Raw genomic sequence first — 11,973 nt, forward strand, 5'->3', positions numbered from 1 at the left:
TTTAGATTTTTTATATTTAAAATGAGATGTTTATCCTGTATTTGATTGTGTTTATCTGCAGTTAGTTACACGAATTCAGTTATGAGATGAAATTGTTTAGTGATGAACGGGTTTAAGAGTTTTAAAAGTTTTAGCCAAATGATTTATAATATAGTATATATATATATATATATCAAAATTTCTCAATCAATTAATATATCAACATATATTTAAAATATATTAATATAAGATGAAGAGGTGGTTCAAAAAAAAAAATCAATCTTATTTATCCTTTTTTTTAATGAAATTAGAATTCACCAATATATAAAATACATATATTCTGAGGCCACTTATGTCGTAGAGTAAAATCGTCCGGATCATGTATGATTTGTTACGTGAATCATATATGATTTTATACATTTTTAATAATACAATTATATGATGAAATTAATTGAAAAAAGATTAAAGGTTCAACATGTGTTGACTCTCTCCATCTTGCATATAAAAAAAGCCATGATTGTTGACCGTCGATGTTCATAGTTCTTGACATACAAGACGCTTACGCTTCTCTCTCCACTAAGTAATCGTTCTGCTTTCTGAGGTTAGTTATGTATAACACAAATGTTTTTGGGTTTTCTTTAGTTTACTTGCTTTATATTGAGTTGTGTCAGAGTCTTTAATGTTTCCGTTGTTATTATTACTCATTTTATTTAGTTTTATAACTTTATTTCTAAACAAATTTCTCTCTTAAATATATACTAGTTGTGTACCCACGCAATGCGGGGGGAGCCATGAATTTTCAACGATTTTGAAGTTCCACTGGTTTTATAAGATAAGATTTAACGATGATATADGTTACAYTTGGTCTTTACATATTAATACAATTTGAATAAATAAAAGTTATGGTTCCAATTACAGACTATCGATGAAAAAAATTGTATGACAGTTTAATATCCAATATATTTAAAATCCAACATATTTAAACGACTCCACAAATGTGTTCGATTTACATTAAGAGCAAAGAACCAAGAAACTTGAGTTTTAAGATAAACACTCAAAACCAATAAAGAAAACTAAAAATTTGACAGATAATAAACCATGAAAAGACAAAAAAAGATGGGTTTTAGAATGAAATTTCAACTGCTTACCATGTTTCTTGTCCAGAAACTCAGATTAAGGTTGAATTAATACATGTATATATATATTTCAAAAAAACCCAAGAACATATTAATTTAGAACATATTATACAATGCAATTTGGACAGCCTAACCCCAAAATATATAGTATATATATAAATAAATAACTATAAAAGTATAAATCGTAAATATTAAAATTATTTTTTTTACAGTATATATAATATATAATAATATAATTAAGTCAAAAATTATTCAATATTGGACTCATTTTGAAGGTATTAACGAGACGATTATAATGGTGTAACTTGTTAAAATAAAAATATATTTTTTAAACATGTTTTAATTGATATACGATTATGTATGTTAATTTGATAAATGTTTAAAATGAAACATTTAAAAGTAAATGACCTAATGTAAATTAATTAACTAATTATTATAGAGGTATAAAGTGTAAATTTAAAATTATAATTTCAAAAAAATCGGTTGTGAGAGGGTGAATGTATGTGAGGGAATGAAAAAGTGAAAAAGTGACTAAAGGTATCTTGGTCATTTAGTATTTTAAGACTTTAAGACTTTTGCTAAATTTGCTTAATAAGATAGTATAAATAAATAAATAAATAAATATATATATATATATATATATATATTAAAATTTCACTAATTAGATTTTATTAATTTTTTTGAATTATTTGAATACTATTTCTTGATGATTCTATTAACAACTAATATATATTTATATAAACAATCTTCAGATAATTAATTAAAGTATTCATGTTACCGTGCAACGCACGGTTCCCACACTAGTAATATATAATTAACATAACTGGTCCAATCTACCATCTATTAAATTAAATTCGATAAGTCATTCAAAGTAAATAAATTTGAATTGGTCGTTCAAACCCAATATCTAATATGTGTTGAATTAAACCAATTCTTTTAAATCTATGATCCATTTATTTAAATGTTAAAACGTATTAATTTATAAGTTATTAAACTTTGAATAAAAGAAACAGGTTCTGGGAGATGTGGTGGAAAACTTCATCTGTTCAAGGTTTAATTCAAGAAGCAATAACAGTTGTAGCTATTGAGTTTATCATTACTAGTTTCTTACAGTTATAATTTATCAAAATCAGTCTAGATGTAATCTGATACACCTTTTAAAAAAGAGGTGTTGGTGGGTGGGGGCCAAGTGCCAAAGGCGGTGGGTGGTGAGTTAGTGGGGTGGTTATGACTTATAAATAACATTGTGTGATTATTTAATGGTGTGACGATTGTCCCGCTGTTTCCGACATGGACCCAGTGAGACTAAATTCTTCGTGAAGATGCAGAGTACCAATGGATTTAATAACGAGAGCTAAGCTAGGAACGATGTTGTCACTAGAACGGACCATACAAATAGGGGTGAATTGTTATGGATCCAATCCATAGGAATCAATAGAAAAGGCAAATCTCTTATGATACACCAGATCCGGCTTGGTTATTGATAGAGTGAATAAATCTGTCATTTCTTGAAATCTCTCTTTAGATTCAAAATCATGATGTAACGTGTATCACTTTCAGTACTGGCAGGGGCAATTACCATGTTATTAACCGATCAAAGCGACTACGTCACTTTCGTGTACCCATCGGATGGCCTCTAACGTTGCGTGAGGGATGCAACGGAAGAGGACAAATGTATAAAACGATTTTTGTTTTTTGGGGTTGTTTACCTATTACACGAGTTAAGTTATTTGTTTGAATAAATATGTCTAATTGAATGACGAGAGATTGATGTGTTTGATTGAGATAGAGAGAGGGTTGGATCATTTTTCGCCTTAATTTACGTCGTCCAAACTAAATAAACAACTCTTTAAAATGGTTATCAAATCAGTTGCAAATGAGTATCGAAATGGATTTAATTTAGGGAAATTGACCAAAATGACCATTTTATACACTACACCTTAACAAAATGACCATTTTTCAGAATATTTTCACAAAATGACCATTCAAATCACCCCGAAAGGGGGAAATTTGACTTTTTGGAGGTGATTTTGATCAGAAGGTATGAAAGGGGTCCTACATGTATCTGATTTGGAGGAAAAAAAATCAGATATTATATCTGATATATGAAATCGTCTCATATTTATATTATTTTAATAGAATTATATATATGTAGATAACATTGGTTGAAAAGTTGGATGACTTGTTTGCAACACTAGTCAAACTTTATTTTTTCTAATACCGTGTTCCTACTTTTTTTTTTCTTTATAAATGAAGTGCGTATTTTTTTTTCTAAAAAATAAAAAGTTGAATTTCAATTTTTTTAATTATTATTTAATATTATAAATAATAATTATATTAGAACAAATTAGCCTCTGACGTGTAGCTCAGTTGGTAAAAGATGAGATGATTTTGTCTAAGTACAAGATAGGTCTCAGGTTCGATACTCCCCTCGAACTAGCATTAGTAGCTGTGTGAGACAAAAATGCCCCTAAAATCAATGTCCTTGAAGGCGGGTTCCGTGTGGGACCGGCCAGGATTGCCAATAATCAACTTTTTGTCCAAAAATAGTGTATTAAATTTTATAGAATTTACTACTCCCTCCGCCCGAAAATAAGGGGTTGTTTGACAGTTGATAAATGATTTGATGTAGAATGATTAAGTGATCAGAATGATTAAAAGACTCTCATGATATAGTGCAAAATTAAATGTAATTATTTGTTAATTATCTAAAACGAAATTAGGGCGCTGAATGGTTAAGGGAGATCCAGAATAAAAAATCATTCAGTTTTGTTATAAAACTTTTTTGCTAACCAAATGAAAATTTTACTCTTATTTAGTTTCTCCATCTTCACAACTTTTAGGGGCGTTTGGTTCGCAGAATGTTTTGGATGGAAATAAATCTGTTAAAGAAAAATATGACACACAGTTTTAAGCATACATAATTATTACACGTTTTTGTTAATCAAATTACATATTTACCCTTATTTATTTTTTCCCTCTTTAAAACTCTTAAATATTTGTGTATTAATTAAAGAAAGATTTGAAAATTCAATTATCTACTTTCAAAAGTAGACACTTACTTTAAAATAAATAAAATGACAAATTGTATAAAAAAGTAACGTACTTTAACTTGATTCCTGTTTTGGGTAACATACTTTCAAAACTTTCATTTTGATACATAACATGTACAGTTTTAAACATTTGAGTGCTCGGATAACCGGTTGAAACATTAACCGGTTACAATGTCGATGTGACGAATGATGTAGTATTCAACTCACTATTATTTGTTATTCAACTCAATTTCATTCCATCACTTGCCACATTAGCATGATAACTGGTTAATACTTTAACCGATTATTTGGATACTTAAATGTTTAAAACTTTACATCTTATATACCAAAATGTAATTTCTCTAGTATTTCTTAATCCTGGATTTATATCCCAAGTTGCATCATAATGTTTAATGACTTTTTAACCTAAAATATAGAAAACAATAATAACACCAAGTGGGACCAGGATAATGCATGTGTTTGACTTTCTAACATCCATAAAGTAATTAATTAATTAATTTTTCTTATTTTTTGAATAATGTTTGTGTGAATTCTCTTTTTTACCCCTACCATATATTTTGTTATTTGGTACAAGATAATAATAATAATAATGATTTCAAATAAATATTTTGGGTTTCGGTTTTATTTGGCTTCATTTGTTTTGTCTTTTCTGACGCTGTGCTGGACCTGAACCTAGATGATATATTCATGACCAGGATGAAACTAAGTAGAGGTTAGAACCGACTGATGTTGAAGAATTAGCTGATAAGTTGTGGTTAGGAATGAAATGCCACTCGAACCGAGAGCTAGCTGGTTTCTGCATCCCAACCCTTGATCAGATAAAATTGCCCATCCTATAATCCATTTACAAATCATAACCTGCTGACTTTGTTTGGATGTTTGAATAATTTATTTCGACTTTTAAAGAAAATCATAGATGATAAAGATATCTAAAAAGAATATTGGTGGGATTTGAAATTAGATTCTATTTCGATCTCACGTTTGGTTTAAAGGAAAGTTTGGAGTTTAAATCTCGTGATTTCAGTGAAATTTTACAAATATGGGATTTAAAAATATCATGGGGATAGTTTGTATTTAGTGGGATTTAAAGATCTCGTGTTGTTTTAAAATATGTTAAAAAAAACATTTATTTTGTAATAAGTAATTAATAAAAGTAATTTATTTATTTTTATAATTTTTTTTAAAGAATTGAATTCGGTTCGTTCTAAATCCTACAAAGCAAACATACAAAAGATTCCAAATCCCCCTTGTTCCAATTTTATTCACGGAATCCATATCTCCTGAAAACATTTAGGGGTTGTTTGTTTACTTCTTAATAGTTCTATTGAGAGATAACCTATTAATCCTTAATAGGTGAATCTTGTTTGGCAACAAAAAAACATGTTTCTTAATGGCTCTAAAACCCTTTGAATGATTTTGTATCATGAGCATCCCTTAATCATTAAGCATCCTAATTTCATTGTAAACAATTATATTTCATTTTGCACTATATCATTAGAGCCTCTTAATCATTCCGCACCAAACCATTCAGCAACTGTCAAACAACCCCTTGGTCAAACTAAACGAACTCTAAAGGTAAACGATGCAAAACCTACAAAAAGTGATGAAACATGACAACAAAAAGATTTTCCCACAATCACTTTACTTTTAGGATCAAATCTTAAAGAAGAAATTTCGTTAGAAACTCGAAAATTGTCCACTGCACACCACACGTCCCTCTTCCAGATGAATATTTATCATGAATAACACATTAATGATGATTATGAAACGTGTTATTCATCATGGATCACACTCACACGTTCATGATGAATAACACATCATATGTTACAAAACTAACCCCTCAAATCTTAGAATGAAATATTTGATCCACTGTTATGTCAAATAAGAACCTTAATATATGAGATTCGAACCCTTTGTTTATCAAGCAACATATGCCACAAATGAAGGCGAATATTTGTCATTATGTCGACAATAACCAATGTGTGAATTTTAGTATCTTTAATTCAGTATATAAGATTCAAACCCTTGGTTTATCAGGTAACATGGACCTCATATCAGGGATATACCACAAATGAAAACGAACCAAACATGAGATTGGAATGGATTTCAAATGCGGACAAGCCAACAAACCAAAGATGAGATTGTAACTGATTTGAAATACAACCACAAGGGTTGTGCCTGATTGGTTTGAACTTGTCTTCAAAGGTCAAAAAGTATCAGGAGGTCCCAGGTTAAAATCCAAGAAGGAATAAAAATCCTCTTGTGGCCACGGAGGTTCAAATATGTTGACTTTGAGCTATCTGTAAAACATGTTATCGTCATAAGATTAGTCGGCTCGAATAACGGGTTGAATATCCAGGTGAATAAAAAAACTGATTTGAAATACAAATGTGGAGTCTCTCCCGAAGGCCCAAACCAGGCCCAATATCAACGCCTCAACCTCACTTCTTCCTGCACTCGACTCAATCACACGTGAATCCCCTCCCCCGTGGTCGCCTTCTGCTCCCTGCCGGCGTGCTGCTCACCGGATGCTAGCCTCCGACCTCCGCCCCTGCTACTCCTCGCCGGCGGCTTGATCTCACCTCTCGGTAAGTCGATTTTAGTCGATCATTTTTAGGGTTTAGTAAATCGCAAATTGTTGGAATATGGTGGGCAAATTGACATCGACTCGTTGTTTCAAAAACGTTACGGTAATTGATATGATCGTGCATTCATAAGTTGGAATATGCTTCTGACAACATTTCAAATTGAGATCGACTATTATGTTGGATTATGCTTTTGTTGATCTGTTATGTTTCGAATATGTTAGCATATGTTGGCCAAATTGACATTGAATCTCTGAAAATTGGGAATTGAATGCTTCTGCCTTCTGTAGTTCTGTAAAATGTCCCTGTTCCACTGATTCAATTAAGCTCTCTCATCTCTTGTGATGAATGGTAGAATTAAATATATTTCCCATTTGAAATATAAAACAGTCAAGGTCTGAAAACTTTCAACTTCCATTATATGAATGTATAGATAGTTTCGGGTTGGGTTGGGTTCCGGTGAGAATGAAAGTTATTGTGAGAATGAGAAGGGATTTCTACCGTTGGATCAATCCTAATCGAAGAGAACCACTAGATCAAATTCTTTCTAAACTGCAATTCATGGAATGTTTTGAGATTAAAAGTGATCAAAGGTCCAAATCCCTTCTTACACTTCTAACTTTAACTCTTATTCTCACACGATCTTTCTTCTAGATAGCTAATGTGATTCCCCACATGGATAGATACAGTGGCACGTGCCACCTCTTCATGGTTCTTCATTAGGGAAAAAATTACGTTTATGAAGGGTGCCACCGTGTTGTTTTGTTGGATGCCACCACATAGTTTTTGATGATGAGATGTTGACACAAGACTTCAATGGTTAAGATGGTAAATGATCCTGCCTTTGTATAAAAGGCCCATGTTCGAGTCGGTTATCAAATCTGTTGTTTTTAGCTTAAGTTTTGGTGTTCTTTTATACCTCTTGTGTTTTCTAAAATATATATAGACCGGTCTCGAACATTGGTCTTTTTTATGTAAGGACAAGGAACCATCCAACAAATCTATACTAATATCTTGGAAAAAAAAGATACTTTTTTATAGTCAAATTGTACCACCACTTGAAAAAAAACTGCGTCCGTCTCTGGTGCTTCCGTCAATATATTAGCACTAAAACCCCTCTGCAAAGCCCTAGTCGCTCAATCAGCCCTAAAATGCCTCCTCACGTATGGTTCCTAGGGAGCGGGTTCAGTGTAGGGTCGGTCGGGGTTGCCAGTAATCAACCCTTTGCTCAAATATTTGCACCACTTTGATTTTCTTTTTAAATTGCACATTTGGTTTTGATAAATTTCTTCTGATTGTGGAAGAAATGGAGATCAATTTTTCCTAAAGAGAAATCATAATCGAAATATAAGATGTTTGAACTATTTGCGGTATGAACATGCAAGAATCAAGCCACTTGGGTTATGGCGTACCGGTTAAAGCTCAGGGGATTTAGTGGAAATCTCATATGTGTTCGAATCGAGGCGTTGCCTAAGCCCTTATGGCCATGGAGGTTCATCTGAAATGACTTCACGCTATATGTGGGCGCCTGGGGGATTAGTCGGTGCGCATAAGCTGATCCGGATATCCACGGTTCAAAGATATCGACAAAAGAGGTTTTTGAGACTTTTAGGACCTTACAGAATGGCATTTTGCATTTCCTAATTCCTATATGAACATCAATCCCCAGCCCTAAATTCTAATAGCAAGACCAAAACTATGAAATGCAACTTTATTGTAGTCTTTGGGTGTTCGGTTTTGTTTCCGATACTAATAACGGACTTCCCGATTGTTGTAATTTACTACTATCTCTTTTTCAGCATTGATCAAGCAATTCTACATCCTCAAATCGTTAGGTCCTTGACCCACTTCTAGTTTTGTTGATTGGAAGCAAGAAAGGCACTTCTAGTTTTCTTTGAAGACACATCTTTATCGAAAAAATGAAGGAAGAAGAAGTAAATAGATGTCAAATTCAAGAATGGTATCCAAGATTCAAATCTGCATCCATAAAAACCGTGATTCACGAGCTTCCCGAATCATTCATCGAGTATCTTCTCGATGATTCAGGCCCCTTCCTTCTCCCACTTTCCATCTCCAATGATGATGCATTGCCCAACAGAATCCATAAACCCGAAGAAGAAGAAGATTATGTTATATCAGAAGAACCATCAGATGATGATTCAGAACAAACTTCACCGCCTCCTTCTTTCCCGGAACTCGAATCCCAAATCAACCAATCAATCGAAACCCTCGGTGGTGCCATCTTCCCGAAGCTCAACTGGAGCTCCCCTAAAGACTCCGCTTGGATAAGCCCAAACGGGAGCCTCAAATGCACATCTTTTAGTGAAATCACACTCTTGCTTAAATCTTCCGACTCACTCGTCCACGATCTATGTCACGCTTATGATTCATGCAGCGACTGCAGTATCCGGCGACCCACTCGTTTTTTCCTCGCTCTTCGAAAATGGTACCCGTCTCTCCACCCCGAAATGGAATTCCGTTGCTTCATACACAACCGCATCCTAGTTGGAATTTCCCAGCGGGAAGTCACTGGATTTTACCCTATTTTGACCGAGCAGAAGCACGAGCTGGAACCCGTGATCAAAATCTTCTATACGGGCGAGGTGAGTACAAGATTCGAGTCGGAAAGTTACGCGTTTGACGTTTACGTGAAAAGAAATGGAGATGTGAAGCTTCTTGATTTCAATCCATGGTGTGAATTTACATTGCCATTGTTGTTTACATGGGAAGAACTGGAATCTGAGCAGTTGAGTAGAGAAATGGAGTTCAGAATTGTGGAGAGTCAATGTGGAGTAAGGCCAGGTTTGAAAACTGCAGTTCCTTATGATTATTTGGATACAAGTGAAGGAAGTGGTTGGGATCAGTTCCTGAGAAATGCCGATGAGGAGTTGCGGCGGCAGACGAGGTCGGCCGGTGGCTAACGACCGTTGTTGTTGTCGTCCTTCTGCTTGCTTCAAAGTAAGGTTCGTTTTGTTGTTAGTTGTCGGTAATTATGATTCTAGACTCGACTTTTAATTGCTTTATGATATAGGCGAGATAGAGGAATGGTATCGCTATATTTTATCGTTAAACCTTGCTTTCGAATGAGATATATTGAATGGCATTATTGTAATTTGCCATGTTCTTATGGGCCTGTTTGTTAGCAGCTTAATAAGACCCATCAGCTTTATATGACTATTTGGTAGTGTTTTTGCGTAGCTTAATGGTTTTGATTTTTGATCATTTTGTGCTTTTGAAAGAAAGATGGGTTTTCTAGGAACAGTTTCATACCACCACAGATACCACATTATTGTGACATGACAGATTAAGGGTCCATTTACCAAACGCTTACTGGGTAAGCATTTATGTGTTGTCACTTGCCTAAATGGGTGACCGACTGTTCGTTGTAAGGACCGAGAATCTTACTTTGTAAGAAGCATAACAAGGATAGATAATCTTACCCGGTAAGTGAAAGGGAAGTCTCTTAGGGCTTGCTTGTTAGCGGCTTATAAGCTTAACGAGACTCACATCTTGGTAGTAGTTTAATGATATAGAAAATGGCTTATTCAGTAAGCTTATAGAGAGGAGCTTTATGCAAAAAACCAAACTTGTCATTCCTAAATAAAAAACACGCACCTTCCATCTACGGGAGCCCCCTCCCAAACAAATTTTTTTCTCAATCTATACATACATTAATCCACACAAACCCATAAGGACTAAAATGAAAAACCAACCAAACAACCCCTTGTTCGGTAAGCGTTTACCAGGTAAAAGACGCCTCCCAACAATCCATTTAAATGCCCGAGACTGTTACCCAATAACGTGGGGGTGGTGACTATTGTTTGTAGTGTTTGGTAACCGGCTCCTAAATGCTTTCCGGCAACAGAAGACTAGCTAATGGCTACAACGGTGGTCGTCTTGACGGTGAAGGGAAATATAGCTTGTACTCAAAAAATGTTTACCAGGTTATAAACCTTTGTTGATGACCAAAAATGTGAAAACACAGGGATTAGTTGGACGGAAATGGTATAAAAAACGTGATATTTTGACTTTGGGGATAAAAATGTTCAGATCAATGTCGACAAGGCTATAAAAAACAAAATTTTCCACAAATTTTGTAGGGGTAGAATTGTAATTTCACAGGGCTAATTTGATTGGAAATTTGGAATATCCCCCAAATGAGAAGCATCCTTAGGAGAGGTCAATTCCAAAAGCCATCGACCTCCTCCTTCCATGAAAATACCGTCCCCCAAAAATTCTACAATTTGGAATCGGTCCGCTTCGCATTTGTCCGTTTATATACACATCCAATTCAGAGGCTGATTTCTTCATTATCAACAATCTCTCACCCTCACATCTCTTTCCAATTTCAATGGCGGAATCAAAGAATCAATCAGAGTTTCAGGATTTCTTACCTTTAATGGCGGAAAAGCTCGGCGGCGATGGTCTGATTGGAGAATTATGTAACGGATTCCGGCTGTTGATGGACGCTGAGAAAGGTGTGATTACGTTTGATAGCTTGAAGAACAATTCATCGGTTTTGGGGCTGCAGGATCTGAGCGATGAGGATCTGTTGAGTATGTTGAGAGAAGGTGATTTTGATGGAGATGGTGCTCTGAATCAGATGGAATTTTGTGTTCTCATGTTCAGATTAAGTCCAGATCTGATGGATCAGTCTGAGGTTTTGTTGGAAGAAGCTCTTGAACTGGAGTTGAACAACTCGCATTCATAGTTTAGGTTTTGATTCTGATTTTTCATCTTTTACTGCTTCTAATTTACTAAATAATGCTTAAGATTTGTTGATCTTCGAACGTTTGACTGAAATTATATATAAATATAGAGCACTGATTATTTATGAACCGTCGTGTTACTACAAACTTTGCAAACAAGAGTGAAGATCCATTGTTTCCCTTTTATCACCGTAACTTTGCTTTTCGCTGGAACTCAATCCGTATCTATATATGTATGTATATGTAAATAGGAGCAATGATTCATTGATTTGCAAACCTCAATTAATATAAACCGATGACAACCAACCATCTAAGGCGTTGATTATAATGAATAAATTATGATCATATTTCATAAATATCTTGATCATAATTGTTTGGTTTGTATAAATTAGAGGGTTTACACTCTCTCTCTCTCTCTCTCTCTCTATATATATATATATATATATATATATATGAGGAACGATCAAATGCAAACCATCCAATTTGTACAAACCATTCTCATCCGTCAATT

At 34.1% G+C, this 11,973-nt stretch overlaps 2 protein-coding genes across 4 annotated transcripts; both read left to right on the forward strand.

Moving 5' to 3' along the window:
• The first annotated feature begins 6,675 nt into the window (after nt 1-6,675).
• On the forward strand, nt 6,676-9,877 carry LOC112500820 (cell division cycle protein 123 homolog). 3 transcript variants are annotated; one of them, XM_025104411.1, is made up of 3 exons: nt 6,676-6,756; nt 8,553-9,356; nt 9,484-9,589. In XM_025104411.1, the coding sequence occupies exons 2-3, from the start codon at nt 8,673-8,675 to the stop codon at nt 9,502-9,504; spliced, it is 705 nt and encodes a 234-aa protein (XP_024960179.1). In that variant the 5' UTR covers nt 6,676-6,756; nt 8,553-8,672; the 3' UTR covers nt 9,505-9,589. The 3 variants fall into 3 exon arrangements, with proteins under 3 accessions (XP_024960179.1, XP_024960177.1, XP_024960178.1); XM_025104409.1 differs by having other exon boundaries at nt 8,553-9,877; XM_025104410.1 differs by lacking the exon at nt 6,676-6,756 and adding an exon at nt 8,268-8,348 and having other exon boundaries at nt 8,553-9,877.
• A 1,067-nt stretch (nt 9,878-10,944) lies between these two features.
• LOC112500719 (calcium-binding protein KRP1-like) lies at nt 10,945-11,606 on the forward strand. The gene has a single exon (XM_025104285.1). The coding sequence runs from the start codon at nt 11,105-11,107 to the stop codon at nt 11,462-11,464; it is 360 nt and encodes a 119-aa protein (XP_024960053.1). The 5' UTR covers nt 10,945-11,104; the 3' UTR covers nt 11,465-11,606.
• Nucleotides 11,607-11,973: the final 367 nt, after the last annotated feature.

The sequence above is a fragment of the Cynara cardunculus genome, assembly GCF_001531365.2.
Source record: "Cynara cardunculus var. scolymus isolate 2C chromosome LG 17, CcrdV1, whole genome shotgun sequence".
Classification (NCBI taxonomy): domain Eukaryota; kingdom Viridiplantae; phylum Streptophyta; class Magnoliopsida; order Asterales; family Asteraceae; genus Cynara; species Cynara cardunculus.

Excerpts from the sequence above, each read along its gene's own strand:
- LOC112500820 (XM_025104409.1), top strand. The coding sequence starts at position 8,673 with ATGAAGGAAGAAGAAGTAAATAGATGTCAAATTCAAGAATGGTATCCA.
- LOC112500719 (XM_025104285.1), top strand. The coding sequence starts at position 11,105 with ATGGCGGAATCAAAGAATCAATCAGAGTTTCAGGATTTCTTACCTTTA.